The 20,155-nt window shown below is 38.7% G+C and overlaps 1 protein-coding gene across 1 annotated transcript in view; it reads left to right on the forward strand.

Annotated features, from left to right (window-relative positions):
- Positions 1 to 7,499: 7,499 nt before the first annotated feature.
- The window catches only part of LOC308418300 (solute carrier organic anion transporter family member 1A5), a gene marked incomplete at both ends in the record, with an annotated part of 31,598 nt that continues 18,942 nt past the window's right edge, over positions 7,500 to 20,155 (forward strand). Inside the window, 5 exons of the mRNA XM_080913702.1 lie at positions 7,500 to 7,559; positions 9,791 to 9,932; positions 11,301 to 11,433; positions 16,072 to 16,178; positions 19,490 to 19,636. Of these exons, the coding sequence (XP_080769828.1) occupies positions 7,500 to 7,559; positions 9,791 to 9,932; positions 11,301 to 11,433; positions 16,072 to 16,178; positions 19,490 to 19,636 (589 nt within the window). The remainder of the gene's footprint in view (positions 7,560 to 9,790; positions 9,933 to 11,300; positions 11,434 to 16,071; positions 16,179 to 19,489; positions 19,637 to 20,155) is intronic.

The following is a 20,155-nucleotide window of genomic DNA, read 5'->3' on the forward strand; positions in this document are numbered from 1 at the left end:
AGAACACCATTTCCCAAGGCTTCTTTATGTATGTACTTCTCACTTGGCCAAGGTAAAGCAAAGCTTTTATTTTCTTAATTCGGTAATAAAGACTAGTTGGAATGAACAGGATGCATTTTTTGAGAACTGCCAATTGTGTGAATACTGAGTGTGAGTGAGCATGCTTATTAACTTCATATAGAGTGATGTTCTCCTGTGATTAAGATGCTATTAAGGACCACCAGCCCAAGGGTGCCCCCTCACTAGCCTCTTTTATCAATGAATATAGAGTGTTAATGCAGCAATCTATTCTAGAGATATGCTTTATAGCATGCTCACCACCCAGTTAGCAATTCTGCACTGTATTCTTAAACATTTTGAGAGCAGACACTCCATCATACATCTTTAAAACAAACCATGAAAATGGTTCAGAGCTGTGGCCACTTTGACCTGAGAATGGGTGCGGTGTGCTCCTCCTCCTTACGTGGATGCTAAAGAGGGGGAAGGATCACATTTCTTCTTTGCTTAATTAAAAGTACAATGTGCTGTTTTCATGAGCATTGATGATTAATATGAATATATCTGTGATACTGTATGATCCCGGGAGCAGGAGTCATTGTTTAAACAATGCTGTGCTAACCAAGGACACTGCCACTTACGTTTGCACATTTATTATTTAGGTTCAAAGTGTTCATAGCAGAATGTGACATGATTCAGTGTTGGGTTACACAGGTTTTGTTGAGTCAGTGAACCGATGTTCCTTTGCCTTTGTTTCTTTATAGGCATATTTAAAATGTGTCTGAAAAGGTATACTATTTTTCACAAAAAGGTTGGTACATTAGAAGGTGATGGTTCATTTATTAATATCGTAACTGTTTTCAAGTGCCTGGCTTTATATGGTTTATTTACAGTTAAGAGACTTGTTTGTAAAACTTATCCAATACTGCAAAAGTGTTTTTAAAGGAATCTTCATGATGGTGATAAAAATCCCAGATGATTACTTAGTGCTCATGGAAAGAAGATCCAGTGATCTTCTGGGAACTAGACCCAGTTTCTCTGGGTTGAAAAAAATTAAAAATAGATAGTTAGAATGATAATATTTTAAACACTGAAAGAAAGTAAAGATAGCTTTGACATGGGAGAGGAGTAAGTTTTGACTTACTGATGGGCAGGTGACCAACATGGGCAAGCATGAGCTAGCAGGGACAGCAGAAAGGAAGGTTGATGAGAGAGTGTACTGTGTTTGAGAAAAAGACGCTGGTGAGGAGAGTTGAGAGTTTGATATTTAATTTATATTTGGTATAGATTTCAATCATGAGATTCATCTTTGCTACAAATAGCTTCCTTCTACCATCCTCTTCAAAATTACTATCCAGCCTTCTCAAGGAGCTAACTGGACTTGAAGTTTTATGTGGGAGCCTTGAGATTGGGGGTCACATTTGTATGTCAATTCAGAACTGCCAAGATAGTCCCTATCATTTTCATTCACATACTATGGATTTCTTTTCTTATGTCCACAATAAATAAGTCGTACCTCAGCATATGTATCATAGTAAACATCTATGTATGTATGTATATATATGTATATGTATGTATGTATGTATCTATATATCAAGCACAGTAATATATTATAATTATAAATTTATATTTTATAAATGTAATTATTAAAATTACATATTACATAAAGTATATAATTATAAATATATATTAATTATATATTGAAATTTAAATAATTAAATATATATATATATATATATATATATATATATATATATATTTCCTAGGGATCTGGGTATAAGTCTCTTTCTCTCATGACTGAGGCATCTTGAGTGACCTCAGTTTTCTATAGAACAGCAAACTTGTCTTATTCTTTGTTGAATTTTGGTGCTTCATGAAGTGACTGGTACATAATAGGTGTTAAAAAAAGTCTTTGTTGTAACTGCAAGGCAATAAAGAGAGCTAGGGAGGGCAGGTACAAGATACAGGAAGGCCTGCGATTGAACAGTGAAAAAGATAGGTGGGGACAGAGTCTTGCAAAGGAGGAGCGAAGCCAAGAGAGAGGGAGGTGGAGGAGGACAAGGATCAACCATCTCCATGTGGCTTTGGATAGCCACAGGTAGTTATAAATGTCTTATTAGGGATGATTATTATGGGATGATTTGTCATGTTTAGGTGGGCAGATTGTATCATTTCAATTGGCTCTAAGTTTATTGAGTGGATGTTTTTGTGGAGTGAGAATTTACTGATATAAATCTGATTGCTAAATTACAAGTTTCTAGAGTTTTGATTTTTCTGGGCTAGTAGAAATTGTAACAGTAACCACAGGGGGAAGTTGCTAGAAATGGAAGCAGAATTCAGGGCAGAGAGTCCCAGGTGGGCAGGTGCCACTGGGACGAGAGAGTTCCTCTTAGTGCTGCTTTTATTGTGTCCCATAAGTTTGGGTATATTGTGCCTTCATTTTCATTAAATTATGAAAAGTCTTTATTTTTGTTCTTTATTTTTTGACCAAGTTGTTATTGAGTACTGCATTGTTCAGCTTCCATGTGTATGTGTGTTTTCTGTCATTTTTGTTGTTATTGAAGACCAGTCTTAGTCCATGGTGATCTGATAGAATGCATGGGTTTATTGTCTTGTACTTGTTGAGGCTTGTTTTGTGATAAATTTTATGGTCAATTTTGGAGAAGGTGCTGTGAGATGCTGAGAAGAAGGTATATTCTTTTGTTTTAGGATGAAATGTTCTATAGGTGTCTGTTAAATCCAGTTGGTTCATAACCTCTGCTAGATTTTCTGTGCCTTTGTTCAATTTCTGCCTTCATGATTTGTCTATTGATGAGAGTGGGGTGTTAACATCTCCCACTATTATTGTGTGTGGTGCAATATATGCTTTGAGCTTTAGTAAGGTTTTTCTTTTGAATGTGGATGCCCTTTTATTTGGAGCATAGATGTTCAGGATTGAAAGTCTGTCTTGATAGATTTCTTCTGTGATGAGTAAAAATGGTCCTTCCTTATCTTTTTGATAACTTATGGTTGAAAATCTATTTTATTCAATATTAGAATGGCTACTCTAGTCTTGGGACCAATTGCTTGGAAGGTTTATTTTTTTTTCCCAGCCTTTACCTCTGAGGTAGTGTCTGTCTTTGTCTCTGAGATGAGATTTCTGTATGCAAAAAATGCTGGATCCTGGTTATGTCTTTTTATTGGGGAATTGAGTCCACTGATGTTAAGATATATTAAGGAATAGTGATTGTGTTTTCCTGTTATTTTAGTTGTTAGAGGTAAAATTATGTTTGTGTGCTTTCCTTCTTTTGGTTTTCTTGCTTTTCCTAGTGTGTAGTTTTCTTCTTTGTGTCAGAGCTTCCCATCTATTTTCCTTTGTAGGCCTGAATTTGTGGACAGATATTGTGTAACTTTGGTTTTTTTCTGGAATATCTTTCTCTATCAATGGTAACTGAGAGTTTTGCTGCATCTAGTAACCTGGACTGGCATTTGTGTTTTGTTAGGGTCTATATGATGTTTGTCCCGGATCTTCTAGCTTTCATATTCTTTGTTGAGAAGTTTAATGTAATTCTGATTGGTCTGCCTTTATGTTACTTGTCCTTTTAACCTTACTGCTTTTAGTATTTTTTTTTTTTGTTTTGAATATTTGGTGTTTTGACTATTATGTGTTGGGAGAAGTGTCTTTTGTGGTCCAATCTATTTGGAGTTCTGTAGGCTTCTTGTATGATTATGGTAATCTCCTTCCTAAGGTTAGGGAATGTTTCTTCTATGATTTTGTTGAAGATTTTTACTGGAACTTTTATTTGGGAGCCTTCACCCTCTTCTACTCCTATTATCCTTAGGTTTGTTCTTTTCATTGTGTCCTGAATATCCTGGATGTTTTGGATTAGGAGGTTTTTGACTTTTGCATTTTCTCTGACTGTTTTGTCAATGTTTCTATGTTGTGTTCTGCCCTTGAGATTCTCTTTTTCATTTCTTGTAGTCTGTTGGTGATGCTTGCATCTGTGACTCCCGATTTATTTCCTAGGTTTCTATCACCAGGGTTGTCTGTTTTTGTGATTTCTTTATTGTTTCTATTTCTGTTTTCATTTCCTTCACCTGTTTGGTTGTGTTTTCCTGTAGCTCTTTGAATGATTTTTGTGTTTTGTCTTTAACGGCATCAACTTGTTTACGTGTGTCTCCTGCTTCTCCTGTAATTGCTTAAGGGAGTTATTTATGCACTTCTCAAGAACATTCATCATCATCATAAAGTATGATTTTAAGTCTCTATATTGTTTTTCTGGTGTGTTGGGCAATCCACTACTTGCTGTGTTGCTAGAACTGAATTCTGATGTTGCCAGTTGTCTTGTTTCCATTGCTTAGGTTCTTGTGCTTTCCTTTTGCCATTTTGTTATCTGTGATGTTAGTTGATCTTGTTGCCTCTGACTAGAGCTTGTCTCTCCTGTTGGTATGAGGGCCTGTTGGCTCAGAAGGGAGATTGCTCCTGGGTTTTTGCCTCTTTTCAGGCAGGAAGTGAATTGTGATAGTGGTGACTCGGCTCCATCTTCATGGGCTCAGGTGGGAGAGCGCTTCTGAGGCTCTTCTGCCTACTCAGCAGTCTGTGGGCAGGTTCAGATGGCAGTGACCGGCTCTCTCTCTCTGCTAGGTTTCAGTCTTGTTTAGAAGTCTGGTGTTGTTTTGATAGGTCTGTCTTTCTATGTATGGTACTTGACCCTTTTCCCTTTCTGCTTTTAATATTCTTTCTTTGTTTTGTGCATTTGGTGTTTTGACTAATAAGTGACTAGAGGAGTTTCTTTTGCGGTTCCATCTTTTTGGAGGTCTTTATAATTCTTGTATGTTATGTTTATGGGCATCTCTCTTGCTAGGTTATGGAAGTTTTTTCTATAATTTTGTTGAAGATATTTACTGGCTCTTTAAGATGGGAATCTTCACTCTCTTCTATACCTAAAATTCTTTGGTTTGTTTTTCCCATTGTGTTCTGGATTTCCTGGATATTTTGGGTTATAAAATTTTTGAATTTTGCATTTTCTGTGTCAATATTTTCTATGGTATTTTCTGCAAGTGAGATTCTCTCTTCTGTCTCTTGTACTCTGTTGGTGATGCTTGTATTTGTAACTCCTGATCTCTTTCCTAGGTTTTCTATCTCTAGTGCTGTCTCCCTTTGTGATATCTTTATTGTTTGCATTTCCATTTTTAGATCCTGGATGATTTTGTTCAATTCCTCCATCTGTTTGTTGTTTCTTCTGTAAGGGCTTGTATCTGTTTACCTGTGTTGTCTTGTATTTCTTTAAGGGAGTTTTTGATGACCTTCTTAAAGTACTCTAACATCATCATGAGTTGTGATTTTATATCAGAATCTTGTTTTTCTGGTGTGCTTGGGTATTTAGGACTTGCTGTGATGGGGGAACTGGGTTCTGATGATGCCAAGTGGCCTCGATTACTGTTTAGGTTCTTGGACTTGCCTCTTGCTATCTGCTTATCTCTCGTGTTAACTGGTCTTGATGATTCTGACAGTGGCTTGACCCTCCTGTAAGTCTATGCTCTGGCAGAAGCTATAAGAATCTTGTCCCAGACTGCTCCTTGGTTCCTGTGTCCTGCAGTCTCAGGGTGGGTTCCTCTTGGTCCAGGAATTTGCTCAGAAGTTCTGGTCTCACCTGTGCTCTCAGATGTGTCAGCACTTCCGTGAGACAGGCTGTCTCCCAGCAGGGTCTGGGTACAGAGTGCTCTGGCACCAGGTCAGCTCCAGGCACAGGCAGCAACTGGAAGGATCCCATTTAATCACATTAATTGCTCAAGATAGCATGAATTTATTTGGAGTTTCTATGCATCAGGGGCTGGACATGTTTTCTTGAAACCTCTACTCATGATACCATAAAACCTCAGTGTCATCATAAGTGGACTGCATCCTTCTGTGACTGTGGAAGCAGTGACAAATGGAGATGTGATGGGAGGACATTCTATTGTTAGTCTCCATTACATTACACAGAGGTTGGATAGGTGTCCTCATCCTTCCCAGTCATTAAGAGGAGCTCCTCCTATGGGATTGGAAGAAATAAACTGCTTTAATTATAAATATTTCTCCAAGCATCACATGGTCATGTCTAAGACTCCCTGAGAACTAAGATGACTAGGTGACAGTCACTGTAAAAGCCACAGTTTCAGTGCTACAAGGATAAGGAAAGTATCAGTGCTTCTGCATTATTAAAGGCAGACACCTTTGAGTGAGTTCGAAGTATATCACGTTCTCCATGGGCTCATGTGCTTTGGCTAAAGAATGCAAAAGCTTTATTATAACCACAGTGTCATTAGCTTATGGCCAAAGCCTAACAAGTTCAATATCCAAGACTATCTTTAATAAAGCTGAGGAGTGAGCAGTTCCAGAGCTGTCTCTCCTACAGCCGAGGAGTGAGCACAGTTTACTTGTATTGTCTTTTCCACTAGAAATCCAACAAACCCAATCTTGTCCCATGCAAGGTTTTTACAATGACAGAATAAAAAAGGCCTTCCTAAATAATTTTATAATATTGAAGATACTGGTTAAATCATTTCTACTCAAGAGATTGGGAGTGTGTGTGTGTGTGTGTGTGTGTGAGTATTATAAATGTATTTTTGGGTTTGTGTGTATGGATTTCTATGTGTACATATTTTGGAGTCCTGAAAGCAATGCCAAATGTCTTTCCCTAGAATGATTATGGAAGTGTGCCAGACTGGTGCACTGCAGTGACTGTGCTGTCTGTGTCGTCCTAGTGTTGGGGTTATGGGTAGATGCAGAGAAGCCAAGCTTTCACTTTGATGCTAAGAATTCAAACTCAGGTCCTCATTCTTAGGGATCAACATTTCTAATCTACTGAACCTCCTGTGCTAGACAGTCCTGTGTTAACTACACACAGGCTGGAGTCATTTGGGAAGAGGTTATCTCAACTGAGAAAAATGTCCCACTGAAATCGTCCAATTATTCAGCCCATGGTGCATTTTCTAGATTGATGATTGATGTGGGAAGGCTCAGATCAGTATGTGTAGGGTAATATCCCGGTAGGCAGTTTTGGTTTGCATAAGAAAGTGGGCCTAGAACTTCAGGAAGATCAAAGCAGAAAGTAGTCTTACTCTGTGGTCTCTACATTGGCTCCTGCATCCATGTTGATGCCTTGAGTTCCTGTCCTGGCTTCTGTCAGTGATTAACTGTAATATAGAACTGTAAACTAAACTAAACTAAACTGAGCTGAGCTGAGCTAAACTAAACTAAACTAAACTAAACTAAACTAAACAACTAAACTAAACCTTCTCCCCTGTAATTTGCTTTTAACACTGGTATTTTATCATAGCAATAGAACCCTGATTAAGATACCCTATCCCTAAGAGAGTATTTGTTGTTTGTTGTTTTATTTTTTCCATTTTTTCTTTTGTTTAATGAGTGTCATATAACAATTCAGTAAATAATTTAGTTAACAACTGTCTGCTTTCTTAGAAATACAGAAGCAAGACTGTTTAAAGAATAGGCATCTGAAAACAATCAGAAGAACAACATGGGAGAAACAGAGAAAGGGGTTGTAACCCATGGGGTCAGATGCTTTTCCAAGATCAAGGTATGGACTTTTTCTGTGTATGCATGCTTAAACTGGGAAAGTCTTATTAAACAATAATTGAAAGTGCTTATAGTATTACTCAGTTTGCAGGACAATTTCCAACATGAAAGCCATTTTACTCAATGTGTTGTTAATTCTTTGCCTTAAAGAAGTTGGCTTTATATTTATAGATGTTTACCTGTGATTATTCAGCCAAAAAATTTATAAAAATGATTTAGAGCAGCGGTTCTCAATCTGTGGATTGATGCCCTTTGGGAGTGTCAACTGACCCTTTCAAAAGAGTCACACAGATGTTTATATTACAATTCATAACAGTAGCAAAATTAATTATGAAGTAACAACAAATATAATTTTATAGTTGAGGTTAATACAACATAAGGAACTGTATTAAAGGGTCGCAAGCATTAAGAAGGCTGAGAACCACTGATTTAGGATGCCTTAAAGGAGGGTGGGTTTCAAATGTTTTAGGTATGTATTATTTTCTGGTAGTACTCAGCCAGAGGTCAGAGGTCAATCTTATGGGTTCCTGAAGAAAGTCAGAGGTAACAGCCAGGAAGTATTTCCTAACAAAAGCACTCAGTTGATTACTATGTAAAGATAAGTTTATTACCCAGGCAGACAAATATTTTCTTTATGCTTTGGCAACACAACAATCATTTTTTTAAAGAAAACAGTTTATTTTTGGCTGCTTTGGTGTTTTTCAGTATTTTGGAGACAACTGTTGTTCCCATAAGCTCCAAAGGCATCTTTACATCACAAAAATGTGAACTTAGGGTTAAGTTTACATCACTTCCATTCACCCAGGAAATTTGAGCACTAGCCCAGTTTCTGTAGACTCCCTCAAACATTCTTTGTTAAGCTGTTGCCTCCTATCAAAAACTAGTTTTATCTTTTTTCCACGTCCATATATTGATGTAAAAGAGGCTTCAGACTCAGCTCCAGGAAAGTACTTTTATCTGCAACGATGCACAAATGATTGGAAGCCAACTCCTCTCCGTTTATCCTTCAGTTCTCACATGCTTCTGAGGAGTCCAGAGCCCCTGGCTGCTAACCTTCCCCAGATGCTTAATTATTAATTAGTTCTGAAATATGAAACTCATGTGAATGTTATCCATATCCTTCGAAAAGATTTACAGTGGAAAGATATAAAATCTTTGCAAATGGGATTTGGAATTAGAAGACAAACATCTATACTTTTGAACTATACTGAACTTGGTATCTACATTTCAACTACCTTTTTTATATATGTTTATGCTCAGGTTTACATAGATTAATTGTTATTTGTGACAATAAATTTATGAGCAATAAGGACTAATATAAAACAGATTAATTTGAATACATAGCCACTCTTTGTCTTGCACCCAAGGAGTCCCCAACATAAAGTTCTTCCCTGTGTTTCTATACCATGAGCATCACTTGGACTTCTTAGATAAGGCATCACAAAGAACATTGCAACTGAAAGAAAAGAAGATCACTGTGCTGTGGCCATTGCCTCCAGCAGTGAGAAGATAGCTTTCTGTGCCCAAGAATGCAGAATAATAGGACAAAGTGTTGAACTGGCCAAGGACATCCAGAGACCTGTCATTTCTGCACAGAGAACATAGTAGGCTTGCTGCAGACACAATGACTTAGTGTATTTTTGTTGTATTTTTTCCTTTCCTTCCTTAACAGGACAGCACTTGTCCTGCAGGTAACAGTTTGGTACTGAAGACACATCAATACCTGTGTTTCATGTAGAACAACTCCATGTTTTTCTGTATGAATAAGGTTCACTGATGAAAGGGCAAAGCCTTATCTATCAACAACACACTTTATTTTTTTTAAAGATTTATTTATTTAATATATGTTAGTTCACTGTAGCTATCTTCAGACACACCAGAAGAGGGTGTCAGATCCCATGACAGATGGTTGTGAGCCACCATGTGGTTGCTGGGAAATGAACTCAGGACCTCTGGAAGAGCAGTCGGTGAACCACTGAGATATCTATCCAGCTCCAACAGTACAACTATTAACCAACTATTCTAACTGCATGTCCAGAGTGATGACTGCATGGCAGAGGAGAGATTACACACGTTTAAGGATGATTATACATGCTAAAGTTCTTGCATGTTAAAGGATGTTTATTTTGGATATAGTCATCCATCTCATGGTGGAGGCTGTTTTGTCAGTAGATGGCAGACACATAATCAAAATACAATGTTCTCATTTTTTTTCAACTTTTTTCTTCCTAGATGTTTCTGTTGGCATTAACATGGGCATATGTATCCAAATCGCTATCAGGAATTTATATGAATTCCATGCTCACACAAATAGAGAGACAATTTGATATCCCCACATCTATAGTTGGACTTATTAATGGGAGCTTTGAGATTGGTGAGTTATTTATACATTTACTTATTTTTATACAATGATATTTTCTCCTCATTTCCTGCATTATGCTATCTAATTTGACTAAGATAAATGCTTCCTGATGATGACGAAATAGCCTGATTAGTGTGAAGAAGCCACTTATCTAAATATCCTCATGATGGCAGCTAATTATTGCTATGTACCCTGACGGGGTCTCCTTTTCTGACAAGTGACAGAAGATTAGGAACAGCAGTATCTAATTGTATCATTTGATAACTTGAAGAGAAGCTAAGGGTATTTTTTTTTGACAATTTAAAAGATTGTCCTGGGAGACTTGGGGAAATTATGTTCCAAAAGAGAGAGCAGACATTCCCCCTCCCCTACTGTCTCTGTGAAATCGATGGCTCCCCACTCCCACTCGAGAGAGAATATAAGGATTCTTTCCTGTGTTTGAATTGTGTCAGACACAACCCCAAAGAAGGGTGAATGAGCCTCACAGCCCCTGATTTTGGTTGGTAAACTGGGACATGAGAGTACAGAGGGTGAAATAGAGACAGATTCCCTCTATAAACCAAGCAGCATGGGCCTTGGTGTCTCTTGTCTTTACTGTAACCGTAGTTTTTACTTGCTTCAAACTGAATTTGTCTTTAAAGTACAATGAAATAGCAAGGAAAGTTCCCACTAAGTTATCCAGGATTATCTTGACCTCACTGTCTAGCCCAGGCTGACTTTGATCTTGCAGTCTTCCTCTCCTGGCCTTACAGTAGCTGGGGATGGCAGGTCTGTGTTACCAGGTTTCACTTGTTCTTTCAACTCTCAAACGTGCTTATCAAAGGCATCTCTGTCAGCACAGGGCTTCCCAGCAAGTTTTGTAAACCAAGCTTTTTCCTAAACCACAAAGATGAATGTTCGCTTTGACCCTTTGATGACTGCAATGTATGCCCAAGGCCTGGTTGGAGCATTAGGTCTATGAACAATATTATGCCATCTAAGTGATAATAGAAGCAGGCGTCCAGCTTGGCCCACACTGAGCAGTATAGGTGTTTTTAAATGGTAAGTTAATAAGATGAACCCATTTGAATCTGCACAGAGCAGGAATAAGAGGAGTGGTTAGAGGTGATATGCAGGCCTTGGTTTTGCAGCCAATACCAAGGGATGGATGTTTCTGAATAGAGCTTTAGTATTTTTCAGAGAGGAAGAGATTCTTCCCTCAGGACCACAATTGCTTTATATATTAAAACGATACCCAAAACATCCTAAGCACCCCTATCATCCCTGTTCTCTTAATGTGGATTTTAAACAATGAGCCAAAGAGTCCAAGTGCTAGAGATGCTGTTGACTAAGAGTTGCTAATTCTTTACTGAAACAGGCATTGCCATTCCTCTCTCTCAGGAAACCTTTTGTTGATTATACTTGTGAGTTATTTCGGAACGAAACTTCACAGACCTATCATGATTGGTGTTGGATGTATGGTTATGGGCCTCGGGTGTTTCTTAATGTCATTACCTCACTTCCTCATGGGCAGGTGAGTATTTTAGTCCTCGATGATAGTTTAGATTCAACTTTAGCCTACATGAAATGAGGCTCAGAAATTTCTCTCTGGGAGGATTAATGCTCCCCCAAAGTACAGAAGGCTAATTCAGAAATTAGGAGTAGTCTCTAGTCTGTACATATGATGTGTGACTCTGGTAGTCTTGAGTCCATTTAAGGTCCCATCCAGCCCATTTGTGAAGTAGAGATTTGAGCCACCTCATTCATGAAGTTGAGACACATGACTGAGTTCTCTGAATCTGCTAAGCCTTGCACTGAGTCCTTCCTCAGGACTATTCTGTTACTTTGGTACCAGGGGTCTACACATTGACATAATTGTGGGTTATGTGAACCTCTGAACTGTGAACCTCTAGGTCACCTTCTTGCCATTTCTTTCCATCATTCTCTTCCTTATGAATTTGCTCTTTTCCCTTCCCTCTCCTCCCTTCTTTTTTCTTATTTATTTTCCTTTCTTTTGTCTTTAAAATCTTTTATCTCTTTTATCTGTATGAATATTTTACCCATATATATTTATGTACTGCGTGTGTATCTCGTGCACACGGAGATCAGAAAAATGTGTAAGATTTCCTGGACTTGAATTATATAGATGGTTGTTAGCTACCATCTGGTTTCTGGAAAATGAACCCAGGTCCTCTTCAAGAGCAACAAGTGCTCTTAACCACCAAGCCATTTTCCAGATCCCCATTTTAAAATTTGAGACAGGATCTTGCTATGTAGTACAGGCTTGTCTAAAATTTAATATGTAGCTCAGACTGGCCTTAAACTCGTGGTAATCCTCCTGTTTCAGTCTTCCAAGTGTTGCTATTACAAGGACATGCCATAACAACTATTTTGTTTTGTCTCTATCTTGCTCTTAAATATTTACTGAAGGGGCATCCTACCATCTGATTTCCTGTTTAAACTCCCACACTTTGTTCCTTAGAGAAAAAAAAACTCTATGTATTTTGAAGACATTGTTTTAAAGTGTGTGGGGGTTGAAAGTAGAATTAGTATTCTACAGTCTGTGGCCACGTTCTCATTCTCATGACAGGTTTCATTCTTGGCTCCACAGTCTGAACTTGATAACTGGTGCTATCAGTCCTGCACTCAGGTCGTTTTGTGAAGTTTCCTGTGCTCTTTTCTCCTCCATGTTATATTCTTCCCTTCCTCCCCCCTCCTTCTGTAGCTACTGTTTGGGATGGCACCCATGTTTTATTCATATTTTGTCCACTTCATTTTCTAACTTCTTGTCTTCTCATCTCCTTGCTGATTCCTGGGGATTTGTCATCCAGTCTCTGGAATGGGTTCATCACTCATGTTATTGTATTTATGAATTTTTATTGTCATGAAATCCTCTCCACCTCAGATCTCTCTTCTGAGGGAACATCTTGTTATTTTCTCAAGAATCTGGTGTCTTTTCCCTTGTCACTCAGTCTATCTGTCTCTGTTGTCTCTGCTCCTTCAAGTGTAGCTTTCATTTGTCTTTGACTATATTGTAAGAGTTTCCTTCATGATTGTCTTGGTTATTCATTCCTATCTAAGAGATAATAACAGGATGTTAACTGGGAATCCAGTATACACATATACACATAGGCAATGGCAGTCATTTGTCTTTTTCAGAAAGAAAACTCAGCAGGTGATTGAACATGGACAGGGTGATTTTGAGCTTTCACTGAAACCTAAATAGCTTGTATATCTAGGAAGGAATTCTCCATTTTGTTATATGGGTAAAAATTTGGATACCAGCCAGGAATGGAATAGAAATAACACCTTTTAGTATGCAAAGTTTTAAAACAAGTAATGACTCTTCTTGTGTCCTTAGTGTCTCTATTCAGATCCTCTTGTACCTGAAAGCATATCCATTTGAGGAGGTGAAAGACAAGACTGAGGATCACCTTAGACTTTACCTTGTGTGTCAAGCTCAGCTTTGCATTGGGAGTCTCTTTATGTAGCTTCCAGAGAGGCCTGGAACATACCCTGTTGCTCCTGCAACATGATGGCTGTGGTTATTGTCTTAGTCAGGGTTTCTATTCCTGCACAAATATTATGACCAAGAAGCAAGTTGGCGAGGAAAGGGTTTATTCAGCTTATACTTCCACACTGCTGGTCCTTACCAAAGGAAGTCGGGACTGGAACCCAAGCAGGTCAGGAAGCAAGAGCTGATAAAGGGGCCATGGAGGGATGTCACTTACTGACTTGCTTTCTGGGGCTTGCTCAGCCAGCTTTATCATAACCCAGGTTTACCAGTCCTGGGGATAGCGCCACCACAAAGAGCTGATTCCTCTTCTCTTGATCACTAGTTGAGAAAATACCTTACTGCTGGATCTCATGGAGGCATTTCCTCAACTGAGGCTCCTTCTCTGTGATAACTCCAGCTTGTGTCAAGTTGACACAAAACCAGCCGGCACAGTTACGTCACTTTTTAATTCAGTGGCAATTTGCACATTCTCATCTCAGTGTCAAAATTTTATGGAGCCTAAGTTGACTATACATTATACTTTCAATTTCTCATTTACATTTTTATAATTATAATTACTTTTAACTATTTTCTTTGTATATGCTGTGTTGGTTGTGGTAGTATGTTTGTGTGTGTGTGTGTGTGTGTGTGTGTGTGTGTGTGTGTGTGTGTGGTTTCATAAGAGGTCAGACAGCAATTCTCAGGAGTTGATTCTGTCTGCCTCCCTTGTGGTACTTAGGTAGAATCTAAGTTGTTAGGAATCTTTAACGACAGAGGCATCTGGTATCTCACAAGACTATTTTTTCGAAACATAGACTTGTGTAGCTTAGGATGGCCTCAAACTGACTCTGTAGTTATGGCTATTCATTCATTTCTGATTCTCTTGTGTCCTGAGTGCTGGGCCTACAGACATTACCCACCAGTTCTACAGGGTTTTACAGGTGCTCAGAGTGCCCAGGACCAAACGCAGTATTGGTACTTGCCAGACACCAATGTACAGATAAGCTACATCTCCATATAATAATCTATTTGCTGAAATAAACTTCCTCTTTCTTCAGTTTGAAATCTTCTTACTGCCATTTTTTATTTTTTGTCATTTGGTGAAATAAATTTGAATGAACAATTTAATTTTAAGTAAATAATGGACCAAATGAAGGATGTTTTATCTTCTCAAGTGATTTTAAAGGGAACTGAAAATTAGTAGATGGAAGTTTAAAAGTATACTTAACTTTCTTTTTTATTCAAATCAATATCAAGAAACATTTGACTATTATTGTGCTTTTCTACCTTCTTCCAAAGGTGATAATTCTTTGAATCTGTCCTAGTCTCCTGGGATCAAGAGTAGAGAGACACAGGCTCTGGTCCACAGTTCACTGACCAACTCTGCATGGATCTCCAGCTAATTTTTCTAAGGAAATGTTACTTTGATTTTTGCACTGTATTATAAAGCAAAGAAATTAAAATGTTGGCAAGTATACTCTTCACTCACACAGAATTCAGTAGTCTATGTTTTCCCCTTGCTATCTTTCATCTAAGAAAGACTTAGAGATAAATCCAGCTTCTTCTGCAATGGAGAGAGACTCAGATGGACACATTTTCCTCTACGTTTGCACTCTGTCATTTTCTTTCTAGGACAATGATCGTTGGTGACTTGCTCAAGATTAATGACCATAGCTTATTAGCACTTTTGGTCTCATGACACTGTGTTGTCAGATGATGGATTCTGTCATCTCTCATTATGATGTGTGTATTTTCTTCTGGTGCAGTCACTGAAAAACATGGAAGAATGATTATTTGAATTCACAGAAAGGAAAGATAGATTTGCAGCTCAGGGAACCCAGAGCAGGTGCTTTGTTTCATGTTAATGCTTCTATAAAGTCTTTGTCTTTCTAATTCTACTTCATTGTATTCCTTTTATTTTTTTGCTTTTGCTTTTCAACACAAATTATTTCTAGTAAATAGTCATATAGAAATCATAGAAAGTTGATGCTAGAGACTCTGAAAGTTAGCTTACTTTCATGTAGAGACTTGAGAACCAAATATAAGTAGGGGTACATTTTTGGTGATTATCAATCTCTTTTGACAATACGGATTGCCTAGTTTTATTTTTTAGTTTTTTGGGGGATTGGGAAACAGTCTCTCATGTAGTCCAGATTGCCCTCCAACTTGCTGTGTAGCTGAGGGTGGGTTTGAATTGATTCTATTATCTCCACCTCTCAAGTGCTTCAGTAAAAGGCATGGACCACCACACCCAGTCATGTAGTTCTAGTGCTTAAATGCAGAACTCCATGTCCAGCCTAATGATAAAATATTCCTGTTTATCTGTCTGTCTGTCTGCCTATTTCTCATCATCATCTGTCTATCTGTATGTATGTGCTTGTGTTTATGTACTTGCATGTGTGTATGTGTGTATATCAGAGGACAACTTTATGCAGTCATTCCTCTTTTTCAACTTCCATGGGGGTTTCAGGGATTGAACTCAGGTCATTAGTCTTGTGTGGCAAGTGCTTTCCCTGCTGCATCGTCTCAGTTGTCCTGCCATAGGATTCATGATTAGTCTGTGGAAATGTCTTTACTGGCTCTTGAGACCCTGTTTTCTGTGAAGCATAAGTCAGTAATGTGCAGATGCTCTCATTGCAGTCAGCTACTCAGTGAATGTTTCCTGTGTCCACACAGATATGAATATGAAACAACGATTTCACCTACAAGCAACTTGTCCTCAAACAGCTTCTTGTGTGTGGAAAACAGGACCCAGACCTTAAAGCCAACGCAAGACACAGCAGGTTGATCCTGCTTCTTATTGCTTTCTGCTCAGAGACTGGTCATAGGATGCTATTTATGAAGGGCTTTAAAAGGACACTGGGTTTAGTAGATAAATGAACAAAGTTTATTTCCTTATTCAGAGACACGAGATATTGAATAAGCTAAAATATTCTTCCTCTTGAGTTTGAATATACTTATTAAGAATCGTTTGTTTCTTAGGCAACACCATAGAGTTAGTCTCCCAAGGAAAAAATAACTTAGAGAGATATATTTAAACATATGAGGTGATCTATATGATTGGTCTATTTGGTTTTTTGTTGCTGTAATAAAACACTGAATAAAAGCATCCCAGGGAGGAACGGGTTTAATCTAGCTTGCCAATCATAGTCCGCCATGAGAGAAGCCAAGGTAGAATCCTGCATGTACAGACCACAGCAGAGACCTATGAGGATTGCAGCATCCTGGCTTGCTCCTCTGGTTTTCTCAGATACTTCTATTAAACAGTGTAAGCACACCTGTCCAGGGGCAGTCTCACTCACAGTAGTCTTGTCATCTCACATCACTTAGCAAAGAAGACAAATGTATCGTAGACATGCACACAAGGAAATATGATGGAGGTAATTCCTCCAGTGAGATTTCTTCTTCTTGGGCATGTCTAAATTTGTGTCACCTTGACAAAAGCTTTCTATCACAGTGATTATACAAAGAGTAAAAGAAGCTTCCCTGGATCTGGGCTATGTACCATGGGATAGTAGGCACACATGCCACAGTTAGTTTCCTTCATAACCCAGGAGATTGCCTTTGAATCTCCTTTTCCCTCTTTTACAGAAATATAACTTTGCAATTCAACCAAACAATGATGCTTCCCTTATTTCCTCTTGGCCCAGGACCTGTGATTCTGGCTCAAGCCCACTCACATACTCTGTTAGTTACTTTTATATTACTGTGGTGAAAATCCAAGAGAAAAAAACTCAAGGGAGGAAATCTTTGTTTTCCCTCACAGTTTCAGAGGGTTCAGCCTGTGGTCCCTTGGCCCCATGTTTATGGACAGAGTATCATGGGGGCGTGAGTGTTGGCTGATACTGGTCTTTACTTCTTGGTGGGCAGGAAGAATAGAAGATACGATACAGGAAGTGATGAGATACAATCCTGCAATCATGCACTCCCCACGATCAACTTCCTCCAAAAAGACCCACTCTTACCTTTCCGTGCTGCTCAATGATGCCATTCTCATGACTGCATCAACAAATTAGTCCATTGATTATGTCTCTGGACACGCCCTCGCAGACACAGGGAGAGGCTATGCAAATGTATTGCATATATTAGCTGCTTCTGCTTTACTTTGATAGACCCTGATAAAAGGGATTTGTAATGTGAGAGTTCATTTGTGTGTATAGTTCCAGATCAGAGGTTCTGAACCTTCCTAAGTCTGTAACCCTTTGGTACAGTTCCTCATGTTGTGTTGAGCCCAACCATGAAAATATTTTCTCGCTACTTCTTAACTGAGTCTGCTACTGTTATGAGTCATAGTGTGAATATCTGGTATTTTTGATGGTTTTTAGGTCACCCACTTTGGTGACTTAGAGGGATGAGAAGCAATCATGGCAGGGAGAGATGGTAGGAAGAAGAGGGAGATCCCATCTCAACTATTTGCATAGGACAGGGATAGTGCAATCTGGGAGTAGAGTAAGGCTCTAAGCTCTTGAAGCCTGTCTCCAGTACCATTCTTCCTAAACCTTCCCAAACAACACTACCAACGAGAGACTAAGAATTTAATGCCAGAGCCCCTGGGAGTACAGTCCTAGGGTATTGGGTGACTTCTTCTGGCTCTCTTGGGTACCTATACACACACGATGCACATATACTCATGAAGGTGTGAGCATTTACATATACATTTCACAAAACGTTTTGGAAGTCACATATGGTGAAAGACACAGCACATTTCCTGAACACTTAGTCTAGAGCTGGCTCAGCAGAATGACCTCAGGCCAGAACATCTCCCTTTTATGCTGGATTCATGTCACAGAAATGGCAGTAGTCTTCACAGCTTGGACTGTCACTGTCCTCGGGAAATTTGTGGAGATCAAAATAGCTTGAGAGTCAAAGAGCAGCTTGTCTGATGCTCTGAGCCACAGAAACTTTATAAGCACAGCAGTGTGAATCAGTGACCCTCCTGCTGGCATCCTCACCTCCCGATTAAACGGAAACCTGCATCCTAGCTTTCTCACCTCTTGATCTGATTTTTGAAAAGCCTCCCCTAAAACTTCTTTCACTGCGGTTCATGATTCTTCCCAAGAGCCCCAGAACAGCACTTCCGTCTTTCAGTATCTGATACATTCTGCCTTTGCGTAAAAGAGGGTTCAACGTCTCCCTGTGATCTCTAGACAGAAACCATATTGTTTATCAAAGTTAAGAATCTGAATACCTAGAAACAGAAACTGATTTGACTGAACTAGGAAAGAGATAACCCCACGGCCCAGTTGTACTTAAGACATAGATGGGCAGTGCTGACCAGTCCACAGGAGAGAGTACATTGTTATTCACTTCCCTGAAAACATGATGTCACAGCTTCATTTAGCTGTGGCAGTTCATTCACCTTAGAACAAAGTTGGGAGGTGCATGCAAACCTTCAAAGACTTCTCCTTTTGCCTTTCAATTCTCTTTGCCTTAGTTTTTGTTTTTCCACTGATCACCTGCTACTCCAGCTGTTGGGAGTATTTGGTTGATTTTAAACAATGGATTCTATATAAAAATATATGTCTACTAAGCGATTAAAATCTTTAGTTTCTACAAAGTAATTGAGGTTGTGGGGAATTCAAGCTTTCATCAAACTTTGCTCTGTGTTGTGTAAATACAATGTGGATTGTTAGAAACATATACACATATTTGCTTATTCTTTCTTCCTCAGAGTTGTGGAAGAATGGAGCAGTGCATATATTAAGTAACTCAGTTTCCTGGAACTTAGAAAACGGATTCCCTGAATGTGAGGGAGCCTTTGTTTTTACTGTTGGCTTATTGCTATGGTGTAAATATTCCCAACCAATGTGTCACCCCTAAACACTGAATTGGGAAGAGGTTTCTCTCTTTAGAGTCCTGTCTTCCACCTTAGTGGGAATGGGCTCCACTATAGCACATACACTCTGTTGGTTAGAATTCTTTCAAACCAAATTCATACAGTAAGGGTGACTCACTGAGTCACAACCAGCACAGTAATATATGTCACTGAATGGTCATGGGCTTGCAACCTGAGAAACAGTCACAGAAAAATTGAAACTGTCAATAACATTTGACTGTCAAAATGAACATGTATTTGTCTCTTGTTTTAATACAGAGTGTGCAAAAGAAATAAAATCATTAATGTGGATATATGTGCTGGTAGGAAACATTGTACGTGGAATTGGTGAAACTCCCATCATGCCCTTGGGCATTTCCTACATAGAAGATTTTGCCAAATCCGAAAATTCTCCTTTATACATTGGTAAGTTTGAAAATCAGTCTTAGTATCATTTTTAGGATAACAAGTTCTTGGAGTGTAGAAGTCGATAATTGATTTGGAAGGTTTCCAGGGTATGGGCAGTCCTATGGCTCTATAGGTCATAAGATTGTTCAATGGGAGCTTGACCTAGTAGCTCCAGACAAGACCTTCATCCTGTTGCTTCTCACAGTTGGAGAGCCCCCTGATCTGCTGACCCTACAGGCCTCTGATGCCACTGCAGGGTCGTAAAACTATTAACAGATTCTCCAATTTTCCTGGAAACTGTTCTCAGATTTGTTTTTAAATTTTTGTTGCTTTCAGGTTTTTATCTATAAGTTATTGTAATTTCATTATTGGCAATTTTGTCTCTGTAGTATTTTAAAATATAATTTTACATTTTTTTTACTCTCTCTCTCTCTCTCTCTCTCTCTCTCTCTCTCTCTCTTTCTCTCTGCTCATGTGTTTGTGTATTTTACTTGAATGCCAGTGTGGTGTTCAGAAGACAGTTTTTGGTATTGAACT

Source organism: Micromys minutus (assembly GCF_963924665.1).
Source record: "Micromys minutus genome assembly, chromosome: 3".
Taxonomy (NCBI): Eukaryota; Metazoa; Chordata; class Mammalia; order Rodentia; family Muridae; genus Micromys; species Micromys minutus.